This window comes from Ammospiza nelsoni, chromosome 3 (assembly GCF_027579445.1).
Source record: "Ammospiza nelsoni isolate bAmmNel1 chromosome 3, bAmmNel1.pri, whole genome shotgun sequence".
In the NCBI taxonomy this organism is placed as follows: domain Eukaryota; kingdom Metazoa; phylum Chordata; class Aves; order Passeriformes; family Passerellidae; genus Ammospiza; species Ammospiza nelsoni.
The window spans coordinates 75956881-75978098 of record NC_080635.1 but is presented as its reverse complement, the minus strand read 5'-3'; the positions used below and the strand labels follow the sequence as shown (position 1 = coordinate 75978098).

Genomic DNA, 21218 nt, shown 5'->3' with positions numbered 1-21218 from the left:
GGAGGGCACTCCGCATCTCAGGCTGCACCGCCAGCTAATCAAGCCGCGTGTGCCACTTCAGCGCAGCGCCTGGGAATCGATGGCAGATCAATCCCCCGGCGCTGACAGCTCAGCGCGCAGCGCCGGCCCCGCCGCCGCACAAAAGCGGGACGGGCCGAGCCCCGCGGCCAGAGCGCGGCACGGGCGGCACGGCCGGCACTGCTGGCACTGCGGGCACAGCTACCGCAGCCCCGGGCGGGAGGCGCCCGGCCCAGCCCAGCCCTGCCCTGCCCCTCCGCCTCGGCAGCATCGCCCCTCGGCACCGGCTGCCCCCTCTGAGCCGCGGGGAAACGGGGCCGCCTGGGCGTGCCTGGTAGGTGGCGACGCCGGCTCCGGGCACGGGCTCCGGGCGGCTGCGGGACTGCCCCGGGGAACCGAGCGGGACGGCCCGGGGAGCGGGGGAGACGCCAGGGGTGCTGTGCAGGACCGACGGGCGAAGTGCGGGAACGCTCCGGGAGAGAAGAGGAAACCGTGGGGGTGGGACTCCGCCAGAGAGCGGGATCCCCGGGGCCTGGAGCGGGACTTGGGGGGGAACACCGACCGGCAGGGCGGCACCGCTCGGGCGCGGTGCGGAACCACGGGGAGCGGAGCGGGGCCCCCGAGGGGGCTGCGGGACGGGAGCGGGGCCGGGGGATGCCCGGGCCGGGGAGGGGACTCGGCTGAGCCCGCCTGCCGCCGCCGGTGTTCCCCTCCCACGTCGGGCGGCCCCGCGGAGCTGGCGGAGCGCGGCGGGGCGGCGGCGGCCGCGGCTCCAGGTAGGCAGCGCTGCCCCGGGAGCGGCTGCGGCTCGGAGGGGACAGCGCGGAGTGCGGCGCGGTGTCTTCTCCTTGCGTTTCGCGGGGCAAACAGGCGGGGGAGGAGGAGGAAGAAGAGGGGTGCGCAGGAAGCCACCTGGGGAGGGGGAGCCTCGGCGCGTTCGCTGCCCCGGCGATGTCCTGCCCTGCACCGTCCTGCTCGGGACTCCCTCCGCAGGGAGGCGGCTGCGGAGCGGGGGCGCGGGCACCGCTCTGGCCCTCGGAGGGGACGCGTCCTGCCGGGGTCTCCGCGGCTGCTCTGTAATGGCCTGCGCGGGAGAGGGTCAATAGCGATGCCTCTGACTCCTTTCGCATGGCACAGCTCTGCCTTCTCTTTTAGAAACTCGTTTAGGTTAAAAAGTAAACTAGATTTAAGCAGCCGTGAATGGCTACAGTAGCCTCTGTGGGTAAGGAAACGTGGAAGAAGTTTGTTAAGTGTGCACGTCCTGTTTAAAGTAGACTTTACTGAGTTTGGGATAGTTAACGAGATTTTGGAACTAAGTGGACTTTGAAGGAACTTTCTCTTTTTATGAATGACTTTTTAAATGTTCATGTGTAGGACAGTGAAAATTCTCTCTGCTTATTTTTGGATTTTCTGAATTTTCTTGCCTGCGAGATCGCTGTGTACCATTTTTCATTTGCCTAATGCAAAGCCCAGCTGCTGGTTATTCTGGGAGCTGAGCTCAGTGTGTCTGCTAGGCAAGGTAGATCTCAAGATCTGAGCAGCGGCAGTGTATTGATTCCATTAGCGGGGTTTACAGATCTGCCGACAGATTCCTTTTAACACAGTCGCTTTCCCAGAATTAAAGTTCTCCTCCGAGCGCCTGTCACTGGTCTAGGCCAATAGATGGCATAAGGCACTCAGGCTACCGTCCTGAGGGGACAGAGGGAGCAGAGAGATGCCTTTTGTAGGGAGCCAGGAGTTCCACAGGGGATGAATGAGTCAAGTTCTAGGTGTCTGACTTGGGATACCTGGGGCAGGCCTCATTTTCAGAAACATGTCCTGGACCACTCATTCTTGCTTTCCTCAGTCAAAATTGCAGCCTTTCCCATAGTCTTTCTCTACTCTAATCAGTTAGGGTTAAATAATGTAGAATTTTGGTAGGAATTGATCTGAGTTCATATCCTAAGCCATGAAGTAGAGGTGGCTTTTCAACCTTGCATGATGTATTTAATATCTGCTACTGGGGGGAAGCTGCCCATTGCAGTAGTGTTGAAACCAGTAGTCATTTGGGGGAATGAAAGACAATTATAAGGCTTGTAAGGAAGAAACTTTTTAGCTTCTGTATCTAAATTTCTGCTGAGATAGCACTGTGGGTAGACAAAAATGATTTTATGTTCTGAAATTGTGTAAGTTATTTAAATACAGGTAGGTAGTTAAATGATGATAAAAGAACTTTAATTGACAGTAGTCATACCTAGCTTTTACAAGGGTGTTTCTTAGCTGTAGATTTCAAAACGGTTTTCTTTAAAAAGAGGCACAGTATGATTAGATTTTTATTTCAATTTCAGGAATTAAAGTATGGGGAAGGTCCAGAAGTAATATCAGATTTCCTAAATTACGGTTCTTTACTTGTCTATTAGATGTACTTTATACTGTCTGGACAGATTTAAGTGGGTCTTGCAATTAAAAAAAGAGTAAATCTATATGTATTCATTGCAGAGGACATTAAAGCTCTTTTTTGAGAGACCTTTTTCCTTGTCTATAAATGTCTGTGTCTTGTTACCTGTGTCAGCACTAAGGCAACCCACAGAAGTTGTAGCAGCCTTTCAACTTCCTATTTGCGAGTGTGGGCAAAAGAAAATCAATAATCAGCTTTCAGCTGAGCTGATACAAACTGCAGTGTGACCCCTGGAATTGTTCCTGGGACAGGTGAGGTCGGATGTTTTACTAGAATGCCCTTTGTAGAAACAGAGAGGTCCTGAAGGAGGAGCAGATCTTTGCTCACCCTCTCTAGCACTTAGCAACTTGCCCAGTGCAAGAAGAATAAAACCACCTTAAACCTGAAAATATGGTAAATGGGTGTCTGGCCACCAGTATCACCTTAGCTGTGCAATTACACCCACAGGCAGGATAAAATCAACTACTCACACGCAGTGCCAAGGCCATCCAGCCTCAGTGCAGAACAAGGTTCTGCAGTGACTGGGCTGCTGAGGCACCTTAAACCTGCCTGAGGAGTGAGGCAGCTGAGCTTTCTGCTCTCAGCACTGCTGCCTCTGCCAGAGGTGAGCTTTTTGTTCTGGCTGGGCCCTGGCCAGGCTGGTGCTGGACACGTGTCCTGAAGTGTCCTGCCGTGTCCTGCCTCGCTGCTGGGATGGCTCCAGAGACGGCTGCCATGGCCGCCTGTGCTGGCATCCCTGTCCTGCCAGCTGGGCAGGCTCAGCCTGCACCTCTCAGGTGAAATAAGTGCTGCTTAACAGGGAGGGTGTGTGACAGGCAGGGTCTGCTGTGAGTTTGTCAGAGCAGTCTGTATCCTGATAGGCAATATCTGTATGAGCAGCCTGACCTTCAGCTTGGTTACTTGAAAACAGGTCGAGACTGTGCTTTTGGTCTTACCTCCTGGAGTCCCCGTCTCAGCCCATTTGTTTGCAGCGTGTCTCCTGTCCAAAGACTCTTGATTTAAGGAACTTGTTTACTTCCTATTGGGGCACATCTATTAAAAAGATCTGCCCAAGGCTAATGACTAGAAACAAGGCTCAAGTCTCTAAACTCGCATCAATATCTGCCTTGCAAATTTTCAGTTGTGGGACATCTGCCAAGGACACATAATAAAACAGAGATCATGAATAAATAAAATGTACTCCACTAATCTGTGGATATTTTCTTTTTATCTTGCCTTTCCCCCATCCCTTTGTTTTTATTCTTGTTCTTCATATATTTTTTTTATTTCTGTTAAGCCTTGCCTTTTAATTTATGGCATCATCTTATTTTCTTCCTGCCTTGTCTTTTCATTTTCTGAGGGGGAACGCATCCCAAGGAAACCAGGCAGGATGCTGTCATTGCCATTGCCTGGTTCTGTGTGGAGGACCAAATGCTCAGCTGACAGAAACTGTCCTTGACCTGTTCCAGACAATGGTTCTGCACCAGTTAATGCTAGAGGGTCATCTGCTTCAATATGCTACCTCAGTATGTTGCTCCATTCTTTACCATTTTTTCTTTTTTATACCTCATTTCCTTCTGGTCCTTTTCATTTTCCCATATTTTACTGATGCTTCTTTCCTTATTACTGTACTTTCCATTTTATGGGAATGTGTTCTGCTCGTCTTGCCTCATTCATATTGTACCTGACGATCTAACTGCAGTGTGTTAAACTGCTGTCATCTGTCATTTGTGGATAACTGGCTCATTTCTCTTGCAAGGGTGTTCTGCATGTGACACTTGCTTGTAATGGTTTTCTTTTGCTTTTTCATTCTATTTTAAAGGAGATGACTTCTAGAATATTTATCTCTATTGCAAAGGAAGATGATGTTGACTGTGTTGGTCCTTAGTTTCTGAGGGAGCTCATTCCACAGTAATTTTCAAGAGACATCTGTCTTCTGGCAAGATGAGCTTTATGATTTGTATTAGAAGGTCCCATTGTGGTCACTGTTCTTGTTCTGCCTACTTTGCTGCACATTTGGGGCCATTTGCTGTGTTACAGGTAAAGCCTGAGACCTTGATTTTCTTGCACTCTTCAGCAAGGAGCTCAGGTAAGTCTGGAGTAAACATATTGGTCTCTGTGTGCTGGTTAGGTTGATATAAAGGTGTGGAAGGGTTCAGTCATTTTGCCCTCTCTAAATTGTTTATGTCACTGCTGTCTGTCTGCTGGATATTCCTGATGTCCCTTGTCATAGCATAAATTTCTGTTCTCCTTTCTTTTGTCCACAAACTCTCCAACTCACCTTCTTGCCCTTCACACTAAGGTGTCTTACCCATTTTGCCTTCCCATCCCTGACAGGTGAGTGGGGACTGAGGTGAGGGGTCTTGGTGTACCAGCTCTCATAGCTGCTGAGGAATTTCTGGGAGGGGGCTCCAGGAGAGGCCACTGCAGCTCAGCCATTCAGACTCCCTTTTGTTCAGAGCAGCCACCTGCCCTGGCTGCAGAGATCAGCCTGACTTTGGCCTGCAGTGTCTGTTGCCATCTCCTCCAGGAAGGTTTATGTCTTAAAGGTTGATGTTGGACATGCAGAGCTGCTGGACTGTGAATCCAGAATCAATCCACGGGCAGATGGTGGCAGATGGGCAGCCTGGCACCATCCTTGTCGGGATCTCTAGATGCTCAGAGTGACCCCGAGAAAAGTTAGAAAGTCTCTTTCCCATCCCGGCACTTGAAGAAAGAGTCAGGGCTCTTCATTTCTCAGTCTCAAGGTTGTTTATTGTACGTTATCTATAAAATTCTTTCTCCTGGCCTGCCGAGGTCCGTTCAGCAAGACAGTCCGAGGCATCCTGTTTGCCCCCGGGGCAGTGTTATGTCTTTATACTAAAAACTACATATACAGTGTTTACAATTGCTTTCCAATATCTATCACCTATGTTAGACAGTGGGCTTCTACTCTAAACCAATCTAAAAGTGCCAACATCACAGCAGAAGATGGAGGCCAAGAAGAAGAAGAAGAAGAAAGGCTGGACATGCCCAGATCCCTCCATCTTGCCCCTCTGGAGCCCCATTCTAAAAACCCCAAAATCTACTTTTTCACCTTGAGTTAAATTCACTATCATTCTATTTAATTTGTCATGGCTTGCAGATCTTCATCAAAGGTTGGTAACTTGCTCCACGGGTCATAATCAAAACCACAGGCATTTTGGGCCCTGTGCCAGGGTCTCTGAGCCCCGTGGCAGGGGTCTTGGCTACTCAGGATAGCCAGAGGGGATGTCCTGGGTCCTGTGCCAGCAGCAGCAAGAGATGCAGTTGTCCCTTCTTGTCCTGTGAGGTGTTGTGCTGTGTGAGTTCTCTGGAGGTGCATCTGTGCAGCTGGAGCTGTGTATGCTCTGAACAGGGTAAAGGCTAAGAAATTAACTTCTCTTTTTTCCATTTTTTGGAATTTTTTGGTCTTACCAGCCTGTCAGTAAAAACCAGCAAAGGCCACATGGACAAAATGGAGTGTGGGTGGTTTAAGGAGGACAGGTTATTTATGATCTGAGGCAGAATGTTGCTTCCTCCTTTTTCTTCCTTTTTTATGTTTTTCTCCTTTGTTCATCGGCTTGGACAAGCAGTTCAGATGCCAACTGATGTCTTAAAAACTGGTTGATTCTTCCACATGTTTAGTCATTCTAGCCCAGTGCTGCTCTAATGACAGGCTCAGAGCTCAACTTGTGCAGAAGATTGCTTGTGTTCTCCTCAAAGCAATGGCAGACTTCATGGACTTGGCAATGTTGAAGTAGAACATGTTGACCTGCTACATGACATCGAGAAGGTCACATCTCAAGTCTCAGGGGCAGCTTCCAAAGCATGGAGCCCAAGGCATCTGCCTCACAGCTCTTAATAATGTGCTATGAGATTTAGGGACAAAAACTGTCTTGTACATCAATCTTGTAAAACTTAGTATTGGCAATTTTGTGCCCCAAATAGAGTTTCATATTTCTCTGTTTTTTTGTTGTTTGAGCCTAACAAATTGACTGTTGATGTTCATATAAGTACAGGCAGGTTACCTGTGGGAGGCAGATAACCAACTCAGGAAGAATCTATAACAGCTTTGATTTGCATGGAGGAGTTACAACACAGCCTGGGTAGTTTCATAAAAATTGGAAGCACTTCTGATTGCTCTGCCATGCTTCTTGCTTCTCTTCTACCTCCTCTCCTTCAGCAGACAGGAGCTGTTGCTGCTTCCAGTGGTGTTAACTGCTGTGGAGGCTTCAGCTCTAAAACCTTTTTGGTACCATGGTGGTGTGTGTTACAGGGAGCAAGCGGGTTCTCATTCCTGGCCTCAGTGAGAGAAGAATCACCCTCATAGTTTGTGAGATGCAATTATAAATATACAATATTTATTTATTTTGTGGACAATTGTTGTCAATCAGTATGTTTAAAACAGGGCTGGTGGAAGACTGGGTATGTCCCAAAGAAGACTCCTTTTTATTGAAGGCTTTATCTTTTATATAGATATATATAATTCTTCAGTTATTTCAATCAGTTACTGCTTATTTAATTGGGTTACCATTCCAAAGCTGCTTGGTAATTTTATGAACTCCTTTTATTGCCCATTGAGAGAAGAGCAAATAGAACCATAAGTTAGGTTTTCATTTTGTAAACAGCTCACTCATTACTGCAGCACAAATGTAAATCAGCCCTCCATGGTTTAGCTGTAGCTAGTGACAAGCATTGAATGATGGTTTCAGCATCACATTTTAGGGGCAGACACCTTTTCCCTTGAATAAGCTGCTGAAAATGATGCTGCCTTGTATATTCTTCTTAAGCTAAGAAGATCTGTGTGTCTTCCTCTCCAGTGCAATGTTTGCTCTGAAAAGGGCAGCCAGCATAGATCAATATTGCTCTTTTAATTCGCCCATGAAATTGGTAAAAGCTTGAGCTGGACAAGGGGGATAGAATGAGTTCTTGGTGGTATTTTAGCTCAGTGCTATTAGTCTGGAAACAGTAATGGTGTTTATGTTTTCATTGTAAGCTGTTCTTTTTAGGGAGTCATGATTTTGTTTTACAGTTTGCTGGATGTTAGGCCAGGCAGAAAGAAGTTTTTCCCACTTACTTTGATTAATTTGTTACGATGACAGAAAAGAACAAAACAAAGGAAAAATTAGCTCATGGCATGTTTGGTGGTCAAATAAGAGTTATTGTGGATTCACATTGAAACCTGTGAATCTTGAAAGTGAGAAAAGCTTAATCTGCAAGCAGTTGCTGGTAGTCAAAGTGCTTGGTCCTGGCTCTCTGACATGCTCCTTCCATTTCCTGACCATGAAGCCACTCTTTCCTGAGGTCTTCTGTAACTGCTAGAGGCAGGGGATGTGTTTCAGTCTTCTTAGGCTATCACTTATCCTTGGAGCTGAGCAAAAGCCCTGGCTTGAGGCAATACTCAAGCACAGACTTGTAAGAAGTCCAACGTGACTTGAAGTCTCCTTTTGCTTGTGTGTATTCAACTCTATTTGAAAACCGTGGACCAATTCTCTGGAAAATTTGGACTGAGTCTCAGCTGGCATCTTTAAAAGCTCCTGGCCTCGAGACTTGGGTTTTAGGCAATCAGACATGTTCTCTTAGATGAGTATTACTGATTTCAGATGATATCAAGGGTTTATATATTCAGACAGTATGTCTGAGGGCTGTGGTAAAACTGCCTCACAAATGAAGTGAGAAGCAGAAGTTGTTATTTTTCTCTCCATAGTTTTACTGAGCACATACTGTAGTGAATGTACCTCATTGAATTTGAATGAAGTACCTCATTCAAACGTCGATAGAAAGCTGAAATTATACTTTTTTTCTATCTTCTTTTTCTTCTAGAGAGTTTTAGATTAGCACTGCCCTTAAGGCTAAACAAGTTTTTGCTTACACTGATGTTCAGTGGTGCTTTGCTTCCATCAGCTGCTTATTAAGGGGAACTACCAACAACTCCCAAATCTATTTTGCTCTTAGTTTCTTCTAATGCACTGCATATATGCTTAATAAACTCTTAATTCTTTCTTGGAAGACATGTAGTTAGGATCTCAAATCTTCTTCTGGACCTCTTGGTGTGTGGTGCCTTCAAAATCTTGGGGGCCTGTTGTGGGAGTTTATGAATCTATCTGTTGATGTTTAGCCCAGGCAAAAACCTAAGAAATCCCTTGTCCTGGTAAAGTCTTCCACAAAACATCTGCTAATTTTGTGGGATTAGGATTTATGCAGCCACACACCTTCAGTTTTCCCTCTCTGGACATTTGTGTGGGTCATTTAAAAAGTTAGAAAAATATATTTGCAAAAAAAAGTTGAGAGAAGTAAGGAGAGAAGGGGCTGGATTGTGACTTCTGAAATTTCTTCTAATCTGGTTGGGCTTTATATCCGTTCCAAACTTTCTGCCATTGGAAGACAATAGCGAAAATGGCACCAGAGTAATTTTATAAGGTCTGCCTTTGAGTTAAATGGCTGTATTGTTAAGGGCTGTGCTAACACATGTACTAGCCAGAATCCAGCCCACACACACAGCACCCCCAGTACCTTACAAATTGTGCCAATGTGTGATATTACTTTGCATATGTAAATCCAGGTGATAGTGTCCACTCAACACTTCCTGAAAAAATAATGGGTAATAATGCTGACAAGTGCTGAAATGAATTGCAGTAGTTAGGACTGACATTTATTTTGTGAAAAAAACTTACTTGCTGGCTGTTCCTTTTTGTGTTCAATGACAATGCCTCAGCTTCTGTGAGTATTCAATTGAATAGTGGTGCAATTCTGTGTCTTAGCCTGTCACGTCCTCACTTCACATATTTTCTGGCAAATGTCCTTTTTTCCTGAATGCTCTGTGGGCACAGCCTTGTTTCCCTGTTGAAACAAACAGGGAAAACACCTTTGTTTTTTGGGGACTGAGATGACTAATAATACACTGGTTGACTGATGGGATGCTGTTAAAAGGGCTGTCAGCAACCTGGAGAAACTCCATCTGGGATGAAGTAGCCCCATGCAGCAGTTTGGAGGCTAACTGAATGGAAAGCAGCTCTCAGAGAAGGACATGAGCATTGGGGTAGGCAGCATGCAGAACTCAAGTGAGCACTGTGCCCTCACAGTGAGGGCCAGCTGCCTCCTGGGCTTTGTCAGCAAGGCTGTAGCCAGCAGGTCCACAGAAGGGGTCACTGAACCCAGACTGGAGCAGAGGAGTGTCTAACTAGGCTTTAGGAGAAATATTTTCCCTGTAAGAGAGGTCTGACTTGACCAGGGTACCAGAGAGTTTGGGAAATTTTGGAGATGTTAAAAAAAAACAGTTGGCCCTGAGCAGCCTTCTTTCACTGAACCAGCTTTGAGACTGGGTGGGACAAGATGACCTCCAAAGGATCCTTTCACCACAAATTCGTTTGTTATGCTTCCTGGAAAGTCAAGGGGAGTGGTGTAACCAAATGATGTCCAGTGTAGGAGCAGTGAGCAAGTACCAAAATCTGAGTGCTGAGCATGTACCAAAATCTGAGTGCTCCAAGAAATGGAGGCTCCTAGAGGCCTCAGTGTGGGTAAGATTTGCAGTGTGGCTCTGAACCCTATGTCCCTTGCAGATATTTTTTTCCAGCTGCCTCCACATATCCTTCCTTAGCCTGTGGCCTCAAATCCCGCATACCAGCACATTGTAAAACTTACTTGGATGCTTTGAAAGTGAATGTTGGATCACAGCAGACTGCAGAAATTTTATATGAGTGAGATTTAGAGCTCTGCTTCAGAGTTGTCTGGGGTCAAGAGAATTTATATTGAACAGTACTGACTCCTTTAGTGAGATTAACATGCTGCAAACACAAGTGTTTTTACAGATTTTCAGCTGAAGGTTTCAGTCAGAATATTCACAATAACAATTGCTTGTGTTCTTGTTGCCTAAGAGACTATGAATATCTTGGAGAACTTCACTGTGGTCAGGAAAACCTTTGTTTATCTCTGAAATTAATAGAATTTTTTCAACACATTAAAAAATAAATACAACGTAACTTTATCTACTTGGGCTGCCAAGTAAAATTAAATATATAGCAAAGGAAGGAACTGACTTGTGGAGAATTTGTAGATAGTCAGTTTCTGCTGTCCATCCTCAGTGACTCCATCCCATTCCAAATCTGCTGGACATGTACACATCCATGGGCCTGGACTGCAGCACAGTGTACTTAAACAGATGTTAGAAAAATAATTTTGGGAGAACAAAGGCATTCGAGTACTGGACCAGATTCCAAAACCTCTCTGGAGAGGCTTTATCATTGGACATAAAATAAACATCTGCCAAAATTGGTCTAGAAGTAGCTGATCCTGCCTTGAGGAAGGGGAGAAGCTGAATTATATTACTCTTCAAGGTCCCTTCTAAGCCTGTTTTCTGTATTCAGGGGTATGTTACTAATGTAAGCATCTTATTTCTAAATAAATTAAAAAGGTTCCAACAAATGGGCTGAGGTACACCCAGAACAGAATTGCAGTGAGATAAATTTTGTTCAAGCAGCTTATCCCAAAGCCAGGACTTTGCAGAATAAAGGTTTAATGGATTCAAAAGTCATGTGTAGCCAGGTGAGTGCTCTGCAGCTGAATTGCCCTTTTAGCTTTGCTGCTCCTGTGGCTGCTGCTAGTGGAGGTGTTGTGGTAGCACAGACAGGACTGGTTTCAGGTCCCCTTGCAGTTTTTACTGCTGTAATGTGTTGCAACATAATCCTGCTGTTTATGTTATTGTCTCTTCCCAGTTTAAGGAGGAGAAGTCCTGCTTTATGTGCTGTATAGATTTTAGATTGTTCAGAACAACTTTTTCACCCAGTGCAATTGACTGTTGTGATTGGATTTGTGTCCTTTAAAAATATTACCTTGCTTCCAAAAAAAAAAAAAAATTTAAAAAAAGGTAAAGAAATTAGGAGTGGGAAGAGATAATTTGGGAGCAGAATTGATCAACAGCTCTGCCATCTGTACTAGGAATAGGAGGACAGGTCCTCAGACTCCAGAATGAGAAATCAGAAAGTGTATGATGGACAAACAAATAGAAGATTTTGAGTATCAGATCAGTCTTCTTGGCAGTGAGCTAAATCTTATTTTCAACACTCTGTATGCCTTTCACAAGAGATAAGAGTATTCTGAATTGCACCAAGGTCAGCATTCCTTTCCTAAACATGGAAGAGTTATGGCTCTATGTGGGTAAAATTTGTCACTGTGCTTGTGAACCATTAACACCCTCCTTAAAAACTCAGGAGTCTTCAGTGGTTCATGGACCTGTGTATTGGAGAAAATACATCCTGTCTAATTGTTCATCCCTTTATGTTAGACCTGGAGGAGTTGTGGTGGGATAGATGGAGCAGTTTCTCACCTCTCTCATCATAGCCCCTGGATACAACCATGGGCATTGTAACAGCCCTGTAAATACAGGAATGGTATTTAGATTTTCTATGCTAGATAAATATTGTTGTTGTTTCTGTTGTTTTTTATTAGCTGAACTGTCAGAATGCAGCTCTAGGCCCACATGTCTCAGTGTACCAGTACCTGGAGTGGTGTGTGACAGCTTTCAGGGAGACTGTGAAGGAGCTAATGGTGTGAGAGGGATGTGGGCTTGTTTGTGGGCAGCTGATCTGCTGTGTGACTTCAGGGACACTGCTCTCTGTGTCTGGGTATCTGCATTATTTTCCTTGCTTAGATAGGTAACCTTCCAAAATCAAACAACATTTATAAGTGAATTACAGTTTCACTGAGGTTCTTCTTAGATTCTAGACTAATCAGTGATGGAGAATGAAGAATTATTTTTAAGAAGTATAATGATATATTTTTATTCTGCATCATTTTTTCCTATATGGAAGTATTTGACTTTGGGATCATGTATCAAATATTTTTGACAACAAATTACTCCAGTAAGTGTAACAATAGGATTTTATGTTCATTGTGATCACTGGAGAAGTACTTGAATGGAAAAAATTGAGAACTCAGTGGAAAATGGGGTACAAAAAATAATTTGGGGAAGGGATCCTTTGAAATTGTGCTCATTACAGAGGTACCTAGACCTACAAGTTGCAATGTCCACTTCAGATAGTATTTTGTGTTCTGAGGCTGTGCTCTTGATGGGTGCCATTAGTATGACCTGTCAAACAAGATTATTGCCAAAATAACCTGGAGAGAAACAATTTATTTCACCATCAACCACAGCAGTGCTGACCTGCTTGTAACAATGCCTTTGGTATCTTCTCAAATATTTCTGTGAACTTCAGCCCTTGGGATGATAGAACACAAGGAAGTGTTTAGTGTGGCCAGCTGTCTGTCTGGGCTGGCTGTGGAACAGGTTTGGGAACTGCAGCATTCTAACTGTGCTTCAGTGTGGGGATTTACAGGTTGGTTCTCAAGCCAGCACATTTTAATCTGTCACTTCCACTTAGTTGGGGATAATGATCTTTTAATTTATATGAACAGAATATAAATTGCAGAGCCTTTGGGAATGTTGCAAGGTGCAAGCCTTGTTAACTCTCATAATGTGTATCTCCAGAGCCTTTTCAAGTCAGAGAATAACTTTAATTTTTTTTTTTTTTTTTTACTTTAATCATTTTACAAGGTGACATTCTGATAACTGGGTGGTATTAGGTGTTGCTCCTTGTTCTTTATGTATATGAGAAAGGAGTTCAGATCACATACTGCTTTCCCAAGGAGCTTCTGTCATGTGCAGGCTACAGCTGGTGTGTTTTCCCTTGCCCCTTTCTCATATCCAACCCTTGGCATATCCTCTGTCCTTACCAGCGTCCTCATAGTGGAAATAGCAGAATTTCACTTTGGGAGGATTCGTTTTACGTTGTATTAGTCCCATGGAAGTTACACCCCTTATGGCACTGCTCATATAGGCTGCTTATCTAGTCATGGCAGAGGTGAGCCCCACCTCTGGTGATTCACTCCCAAAAACCTGTGCCTGGATGAGTGGTGGGAACCATGGGCTAGAGATGCTTCTTCTATTCTTGCTTGTGTTCTTTTACTCTCAGTTGTAACAGCTTAATTTCTTCCTAATCAGTCTTTTGGTGGAAGTGATTTTTTTTTAACCCCCTATATTTGAAGACCTTTTTTTTTACAGGTATGAATATTTAAATAAAATGGTATAAATATTTAAATAATTTTACATTTGAATGTCTGTAGTGCTTCTAACAGCTGTAGTTGTTTACAGATGATGATCATCTCTTTCTGATCTTCATTGTATTGCAAAGTTGCACAAACATTTGGCACACGCTCAGTGTCTGAAACAGCCTGGTGACAGTAGAATTGTACTGGGGTGACTATAGCCAAATAGGCTTACATGGGAGTAGCATCAGAACAAAATTCAACTCAAACTTTATTTACCTGAGGTCTTCTGGAGGTTGTACCGAATCAATTTTAAAAGAAATGTAGTTGCATAATTTTATTATTTTCATGGCATTTTAATGCAATATTCTGGATAAAGGATGGCACTGCCAGTGGAATACAAAAAAATAAATTACAGCTGAGAAAATAATTTAGCTGACTAATTTATCCTCTTTGCCTCACAGAGTGTCCATAACCACAGAGTGGTTTCTTCAGATGGTCTTGCTATTTGTGCTAGATGACTTTTTAAAGTTAACCTCCACCTCCATAGTCTGTGAATGACTTTGCAATTAGCTGTGTCAAGTATTACAATGAATTGAGTGTTGCAGCTTATATCATAGTGAAAGAGGCTGTGCCAGTATTACCTTACTTTTTTTTTCCAGGCTTAATTAAGTGTGCTAAAGCAGTTACTACTGTCCAGCTGACAGACAACAACTTAAGTCATGCTAACTGGATTTCAGTCCAAATCCCTAATTGTGATTGATCAAGTAAATTATACATGCATTTAAATGTTTTTCTCTGCTCAGTGAGTCAGAAAATGTAGGCAGTACTTCTAGGTGGTGCATTAGACAAGTGTTTGCCCTATGATGAGTGGAGAAATTCAGACACTTAAAAAATCAGTGAAATGTTGATCCTGAGCTGAAGGTTGTTTTGGTTTGTTATCCACAGCATTTTAGAAGTACTTGGTGTCAAAATCTGCACGTGTGTAGCTTGGATGATTGGTAGAAGCTCTCAATTCTGGGGAAATTAGCAGAAGTAACAGCCTGGGTGCTTGTCTGCATCATTAGGAGACAAAATCTGCATCCTGGGCACGGCTGAGCGTCAAAGTAAGATTCTTTAGAGGGAATTTACTCACAGCTGAATTTCCTGAGTTTGGAACCCTAAAATGGAAATCTGCCAAGATCATCAGATTCCTTAGGGAAAAAATGTCTTTGAGCTGTGGAAATACTTTGTAGAGTTACCAGGATTTGTATGCCCTTTCAGGTTCACATCAGTGTTACATCCCTTGTGACTTCACTGTGAGCAGGACTAGGCCCTTTAATTAATGTTCCTTCAACTTAGAGGAAACCATGCTAAAATGTGAACTTAATCTTGAGAGTTTTATGGAGTGTAACTGTGCAGGAAGAAGGAGGTGAGGCTAAGACAACATAGCCTTGAAAGAAACCGGTAGAAAATCTGTAGGCATGAGCTCTCTTTGAGTATTTTAAGTAGCCAAGCTCAACCATTGTAAACCAGTTTAACTTCCTTTCTGTTGTGCCTGGATAATCACAGATTAATGCTAACAAAAGATGAAACTGCCCCAATTTGGAGTTACCAGTGGTACCAAAGTGGTACCATGCTCAAAAATTCAGCTCGTCAAAAAAAATGTTCTGAAGCTTGTGGTGTATGACCTCACAAAGAATGGAGACTGTGTGCAGATACTATGCAAAACATAACTGAGAAAGAGGAACTTTGCTGACAAATAAATGTGTAGTATGGGGATCCGTGTGGTCAGTAAAAATCTCTTAGTGGTTTGTTCCAGAGGAGGTTGGAAACCACAGCACTTTGTGATGTGTTACACATCTGTGGCATAGCTGTCTCAAAGGGACTGTATTTGCAAACTGTCTCTGTGACTCCTCTTTTGAGAGCTTTAGGGATTTCACAGTGTGCTAAAAGCCCAGAAATTTGCAACTCCCCTTCCAAGACAATGGGCCTGTGGCCTCACCAACCATGTGTGACTGCAGAAGCACTGGCTAGAGCCCATCTCCAAATTGGACTGGGAAGATCCTGTCATTCTGGTTTTTATTCTAAAGTTAGTATTCTTTTCACACAGCTTTCCTAATGACTGCCTTTTATTTAGCCCTGAAGCTTAACATTTGGAACTTCTATTTGTTGGGGTTTTTTTCGTTATCATGGAAAATAATGTTCATTCTTCCAGTTACCATCTTTCTTCTGTGTCTTGTTTCATTTTCTATTCTATATGAATTCTTAGCCAGTAGCTCCTTGAAAAAGCTGAAGCAATTAAAGCAAACAAGTAACTAACATCTGGTATGTGTTTATTTGCTCTGTTATACTCTCTCCAGGGCAAGAATTGTGTGATTTGGAATGGTTTCCAGTTCATTATGTTATCTATATTTGAAGAAGGTCAAAGAGGTTAATGTTGCACATCAAGTTGAGATTTGCAAAGTTTGTGGTAGTTCTGTGTTCTTAGGATGTTCATGACACAGGCCTTGGCACTCCAGGAAAATACCATTTCCAGCTGAACACAGTTTTACCCTTGAGGAAAAAAAGGTTCCTGAGTGAATGAAGGGTTTCCTTAAGTAGAGAGCAGTTTGTGCTGAGACAGGAGTTGTCATCTGTGGTCATTGCCCTGTGGCTTGAGTCACTTGTTAAAGTTGTTCTGATAGTAACTAGCAGAACAATGTCCCGGTCCATGGCTGAGGAGTCAGGGTCTCTGCAAGTCAAACAACACATTCTTCAGAGGATCAAGCTCCTCTTGACACAGTTATTGTGAATCTTTCCTGTACACTCTTTCTGTAGTCTAAAAATCACTTCATAGTAGTAACACATTAAGGAGGTTCTGGACCATGGTCTTACTAAGCAAGATCCACTTTCTTTCTGTATCTTGCACAAATTATGACTACAGTACCCTCAAAATAAAGCAGTAAAATATTGCCCACTGAATTTATTATACAGAACAATTTCATGGAGGCACCATTATGAATATAATCTGCATCATCGATATGGTTTTATATTGCTGTCTCAACTGTAAGTCAGTGTAGTGTACTAAGAATTTACTGGGCACTAAGTTCTTGATTTAGTTATTTCTGAGTAAAACTTGCTTTGTATTTGTCATTATTTGTCATGATCAGAAGTGTCCCCAGACAGGAAGGTAATGGCTTTAAGCTGAAGGAGGGTAGATTTAGATTGGGTATTAGGAAGGAGTTCTTTACCGTGAGGTTGGTGAGACACTGGCACAGGTTGCCCAGAGAAGCTGTGGATGTCTCATCCTACTTCATCCAGAATTCTTCAGGGTTGGGTTGGATGGACCTCTGAGCAATCTGGTCTAGTGGAAGGTGGTCCTGGCCCTGTCAGAGAGGGTGGGATTGAGATGATCTTTAAGGTCCCTTCTGACCCTCGCCATTCTATTGGTCCATGACTCCATGATCTGAGATCTTGCCTGGTTTTTATAGTGCTCACTTACACTGCCAGGGTTCTCATGTTAATGAGTTGCTTGAAGTGGAGATTTTATTGACTAAAATGAATCAATAACTAGAGGTTTCTTGGGTCTGAATATACTTTGACTTCGAGTCACCCCAGTCCAGATTTATGTCTTTTTTTTTATTATTTATAGTGCTATAAAACAGAGCTTGGCTCTAGATCATGAGTGAAGTGTGGTGATGTTTATCAGATGAGTCTTGCTGCCCTTCCTCTGTGAGGAGAGATCAATGGTCTTATTTGACCTCTTAATGATTCCTAAGAACTGGAGCCTTGGGAAATGCCTGGAGCAAACGTGTCTTACAACCACTCTATTAGCTAGCAAATACCTGCCTTCAAACTAAATCTAAAGGTGCAAAATCATTTCTATGTTGTTATGATTTAATCTCAACTGGCAGCTCAACCCCATGCTCACCCACCCCCTGAGGGATGGGGCAGGGAACCAGAGAGGTAAAATGGCAAAAGTTGTGGTTGAGATGAAAAGCATTCAATAGGTAAAGCAAAAGTGAAGCAAACCAAGGAATTCATTGACCCCTTCCCATGGGCAGGCAGGTGTCCAGCCATCCCCAGAAAGGCAGGGCTCCATCCCATTTAATGGTGACTTGGGGAGACAAACACCATCACTCCGAGTGTCACCTCTCTTTCCCTCTTCTTCCCCCAGCTCTACATGCTGAGCATGACACCATAAGGTGTCTTCTTTTAGGACAGGAGAATTTTGATACTATCTTGTCACATTTAAAATGAATTGATTTGCATACTAAATTGAAATAAATTAGCTTAGTGTGCATCAATTAGTGTTTACCTGTCAGAGATCAAAAACATTTGCTCTCCTCATGATCTTAAGTTACATATAATCTGATGGCAAGTGTAAGAACTGCCAGTTTTGGCTTTACAACAGCTTCTCCTTGGAAGGAAAGCAAGAAAGCAGTTCTGTAAAAGTTAACTTACTCACTAGTAACTGTAACTGCCTTTTGAATTCAGTTTCAGCTGAATTATATTTATATTTATTTATTATACTGATAGTAAACTACAGAAACATTTAAATGCCCTTCTGTCCATCTGCAGGTGTCCACAGTTAGTTGTTGAGGAAGAATTACTGTGGAAGTTCCATCTCTGAAAGCCCCTTTTCCAGAGATGATATTTCCAACTTTTCAGCATTGCTGTAGGGTTGTAGCTAGGCTGTGGCAGAACAGGAATTGCTTCTGGAACTGACCAAGGTTGTAAGAGGGTTGTGACACTTCAGGTGAGTAGGAAGGCAGATAGAAAAATACCTGAGGGAGTGCAGATATCCAAATATCTGCCACAGCATTCTGAAGTCAGGAATTGAAAATCTTCAAAAGAAGTCGTGATATGTTTTCAAGAGCACAGAATGCTGATGTGTGGATCACCTTAGAAGTAAATGAATTGTCAGCAAAAGTAATTGCAGTCTACATTCAAGGAAATAACATTGGAATTAGTGGATTATAAATTGCAACATCATGTAAATGAATACAACTCAGCTGAAACTGTAATTGAGAGAAACCTGCTCAAAAGTTTGATCCTAAATTGATTGATTGATAAGTTTTCTCTTTAAAGATTTTTTGCATAACTGAAGTACATGGATTTTGTGACTATTAATTTCAGTGTGGTAGTGAAACAGAGACTGGTTTGCAGATGAATTTGGCAGTCTTCCTTTACCCTGGTGAAAAGGAGACCTAAACCAGAACCTACTGCTTTCAGATTTGCTAAAGCTGTAAACCAACCTAATTTAAAACTACACCTGTGAAATGCTGAATAAGGGTATTCTTAATTTTATTTCTTTTTTTATTTGTTTTGTTACAGCATTTCACAGTACCCAGAGATGGAGAAAAGAATGTGTCACAAGAGCAAAACTGAATTAAATGCTCTAACAATATCTTATGTTCTTTTCAGGTTCTATGTAATCTCATTGGGCAACAGCAGTGGAATTCGTCTGTCCAAAATGGTTTATGGTGAATTTTTCCGCAGACCTGGCAAAGATGCAGAACTTATCAATTTGAATGTGGGTGGCTTTAAGCAATCAGTGGATCAAAGCACCTTGCTCCGATTTCCCCATACCAGACTTGGAAAACTTCTCAAATGCCATTCAGAAGAGGCTATTCTAGAACTGTGTGATGATTATAGTGTGGCAGACAAGGAATATTACTTTGACAGGAATCCTTCCTTGTTCCGATATGTTCTGAACTTCTACTATACGGGCAAACTTCACGTTATGGAAGAACTTTGTGTCTTTTCCTTCTGCCAGGAAATAGAGTACTGGGGGATAAACGAGCTGTTTATTGATTCCTGCTGCAGCAATCGGTACCAAGAACGGAAAGAGGAAGGTCCTGAAAAAGACTGGGATCAGAAGAGCAACGACAGTATGGACTCCTCCAATGAAGAGTCATCCATATTTGACAAAGAGCTAGAAAAGTTTGATAATCTGTGTTTTGGTGAAATAAGAAAGAAGATCTGGGTCAGGATGGAAAATCCTGCATACTGCTTGTCTGCCAAGTTAATTGCCGTGTCATCCCTGAGTGTTGTTCTGGCATCAATTGTAGCCATGTGCATTCATAGCATGCCAGAATTTCAAAGGCTGGATGCCAATGACAGGGAGATTGGAGACCCGGTGCTGGAAGCTGTGGAGATTACATGCATCATCTGGTTTACTGCTGAGCTTGTGATCAGGCTCTTCACTGCTCCAAGTCAGAAGAAGTTCTGGAAGAAACCACTGAACATCATTGATTTTGTCTCTATTATCCCATTTTACGCCACACTGGCTGTGGACACGAAGGAAGAAGAGAGTGAAGATATTGAGAACATGGGGAAGGTGGTTCAGATCCTGCGGTTAATGAGGATATTTCGCATCCTGAAGCTGGCCAGGCACTCCGTAGGACTGCGGTCTTTGGGCGCCACTTTGAGACACAGCTACCAAGAAGTTGGACTTCTGCTTTTGTTTCTGTCAGTTGGGATTTCTATTTTTTCAGTGCTTGTCTACTCAGTGGAGAAAGATGATGACTCATCAGAGCTGCAGAGCATCCCTATTTGCTGGTGGTGGGCAACCATCAGCATGACCACTGTTGGTTATGGGGACACTTACCCGGTCACGCTTGCTGGAAAGCTGCTCGGCACCCTCTGCATCATCTGTGGGATTCTGGTGGTAGCACTTCCAATCACCATTATTTTCAATAAGTTTTCTAAGTACTACCAAAAGCAAAAAGCTATTGATAGAGACCAGTGCAACAATGATTGCAAAGAGAAAAGCAATGACCTACCCTATTTTAACATTAGGGATATTTATGCAAAAAAGATGCACTCCTTCATTTCTAGCCTTTCTTCAGTAGGAATTGTGGTCAGCGACCAAGAGTCAACAGATGCCTCCAGTATCCAAGATATGGAGGATGCTTATAACACAGTATCTTTAGAGAATGGTACAGGAAAATGAGTTGGATCACGTTTGCTTCTCTTTATTTCTCTTCTGATTCTTGGTAAATGTGGACTGACAGACTTCAATGAATTCATTAAGAGCAGTTGATTCTCAGGGTACTTAACTCTCAGCCATATTTGGACATTCTTTGCTCTGAGGATGCCATAAAAGCTTCATTGTTTATATGAGGTTTTAAAATATGCCTCATATAGTGGTTTAGTTTTTACACAACTATAGTGTTATGCATTTTTGGGGTCAAAAAGCTGGGAAAAGAGTTTTACAGAGTTTTACATAAGTGGGGTCTTTTTGATTTGTGAATATTGTTGTTTGATTTGTTCATTGTTTTTCCCCTGCAGCAGTCTCATATCTTACACAGAATTTGCTTTTATAATTTGCTGCTCTTCTGGTAGAGATACATTAAAAATGTGTAAGAACTATTGCACAAGTTAGTGAAGTTTTCACCTGCAAATACATTAGATAAATGAAGGAATTGTGTACATGTAAAACTGTGTTCACTAACAAATTTGTGTAATTTTAGAGTTGGGAACCCATTTCCTAAGTTGGGGCAGAAAATATATTGGTACATATTGTTTTTACTCCATGGAAGCATAATATTTATTAATTTCTTTCCAAAAGCACAATACATTTTTAGTTTGTTAAAATAAATTATTCCCATTGTGCCTGTATTTTTCCTAGGATCCAGCCATGGCCAAGCTCTATCAGGTCCTAAAGGTTTTTAGTCATAAGTCCCAGCATGAAGTGTGAGCAGGATAGAAGCTTTTTATTCCATTTAGCCACCTCTCATGCTGATGTGACCCTGAGCGATTCTGGTGCCTGGAGGGG

At 43.0% G+C, this 21218-nt stretch overlaps 1 protein-coding gene across 1 annotated transcript; it reads left to right on the top strand.

Moving 5' to 3' along the window:
- Nucleotides 1-144: 144 nt before the first annotated feature.
- Nucleotides 145-21009, top strand: KCNS3 (potassium voltage-gated channel modifier subfamily S member 3). Its single transcript, XM_059468713.1, has 2 exons — nucleotides 145-352; nucleotides 18863-21009. The coding sequence occupies exon 2, from the start codon at nucleotides 18912-18914 to the stop codon at nucleotides 20391-20393; it is 1482 nt and encodes a 493-aa protein (XP_059324696.1). The 5' UTR covers nucleotides 145-352; nucleotides 18863-18911; the 3' UTR covers nucleotides 20394-21009.
- Nucleotides 21010-21218: the final 209 nt, after the last annotated feature.

What these genes read in the sequence shown, in the direction of transcription:
- KCNS3 (XM_059468713.1), top strand. Translation starts at nt 18,912, where the DNA reads ATGGTTTATGGTGAATTTTTCCGCAGACCTGGCAAAGATGCAGAACTT.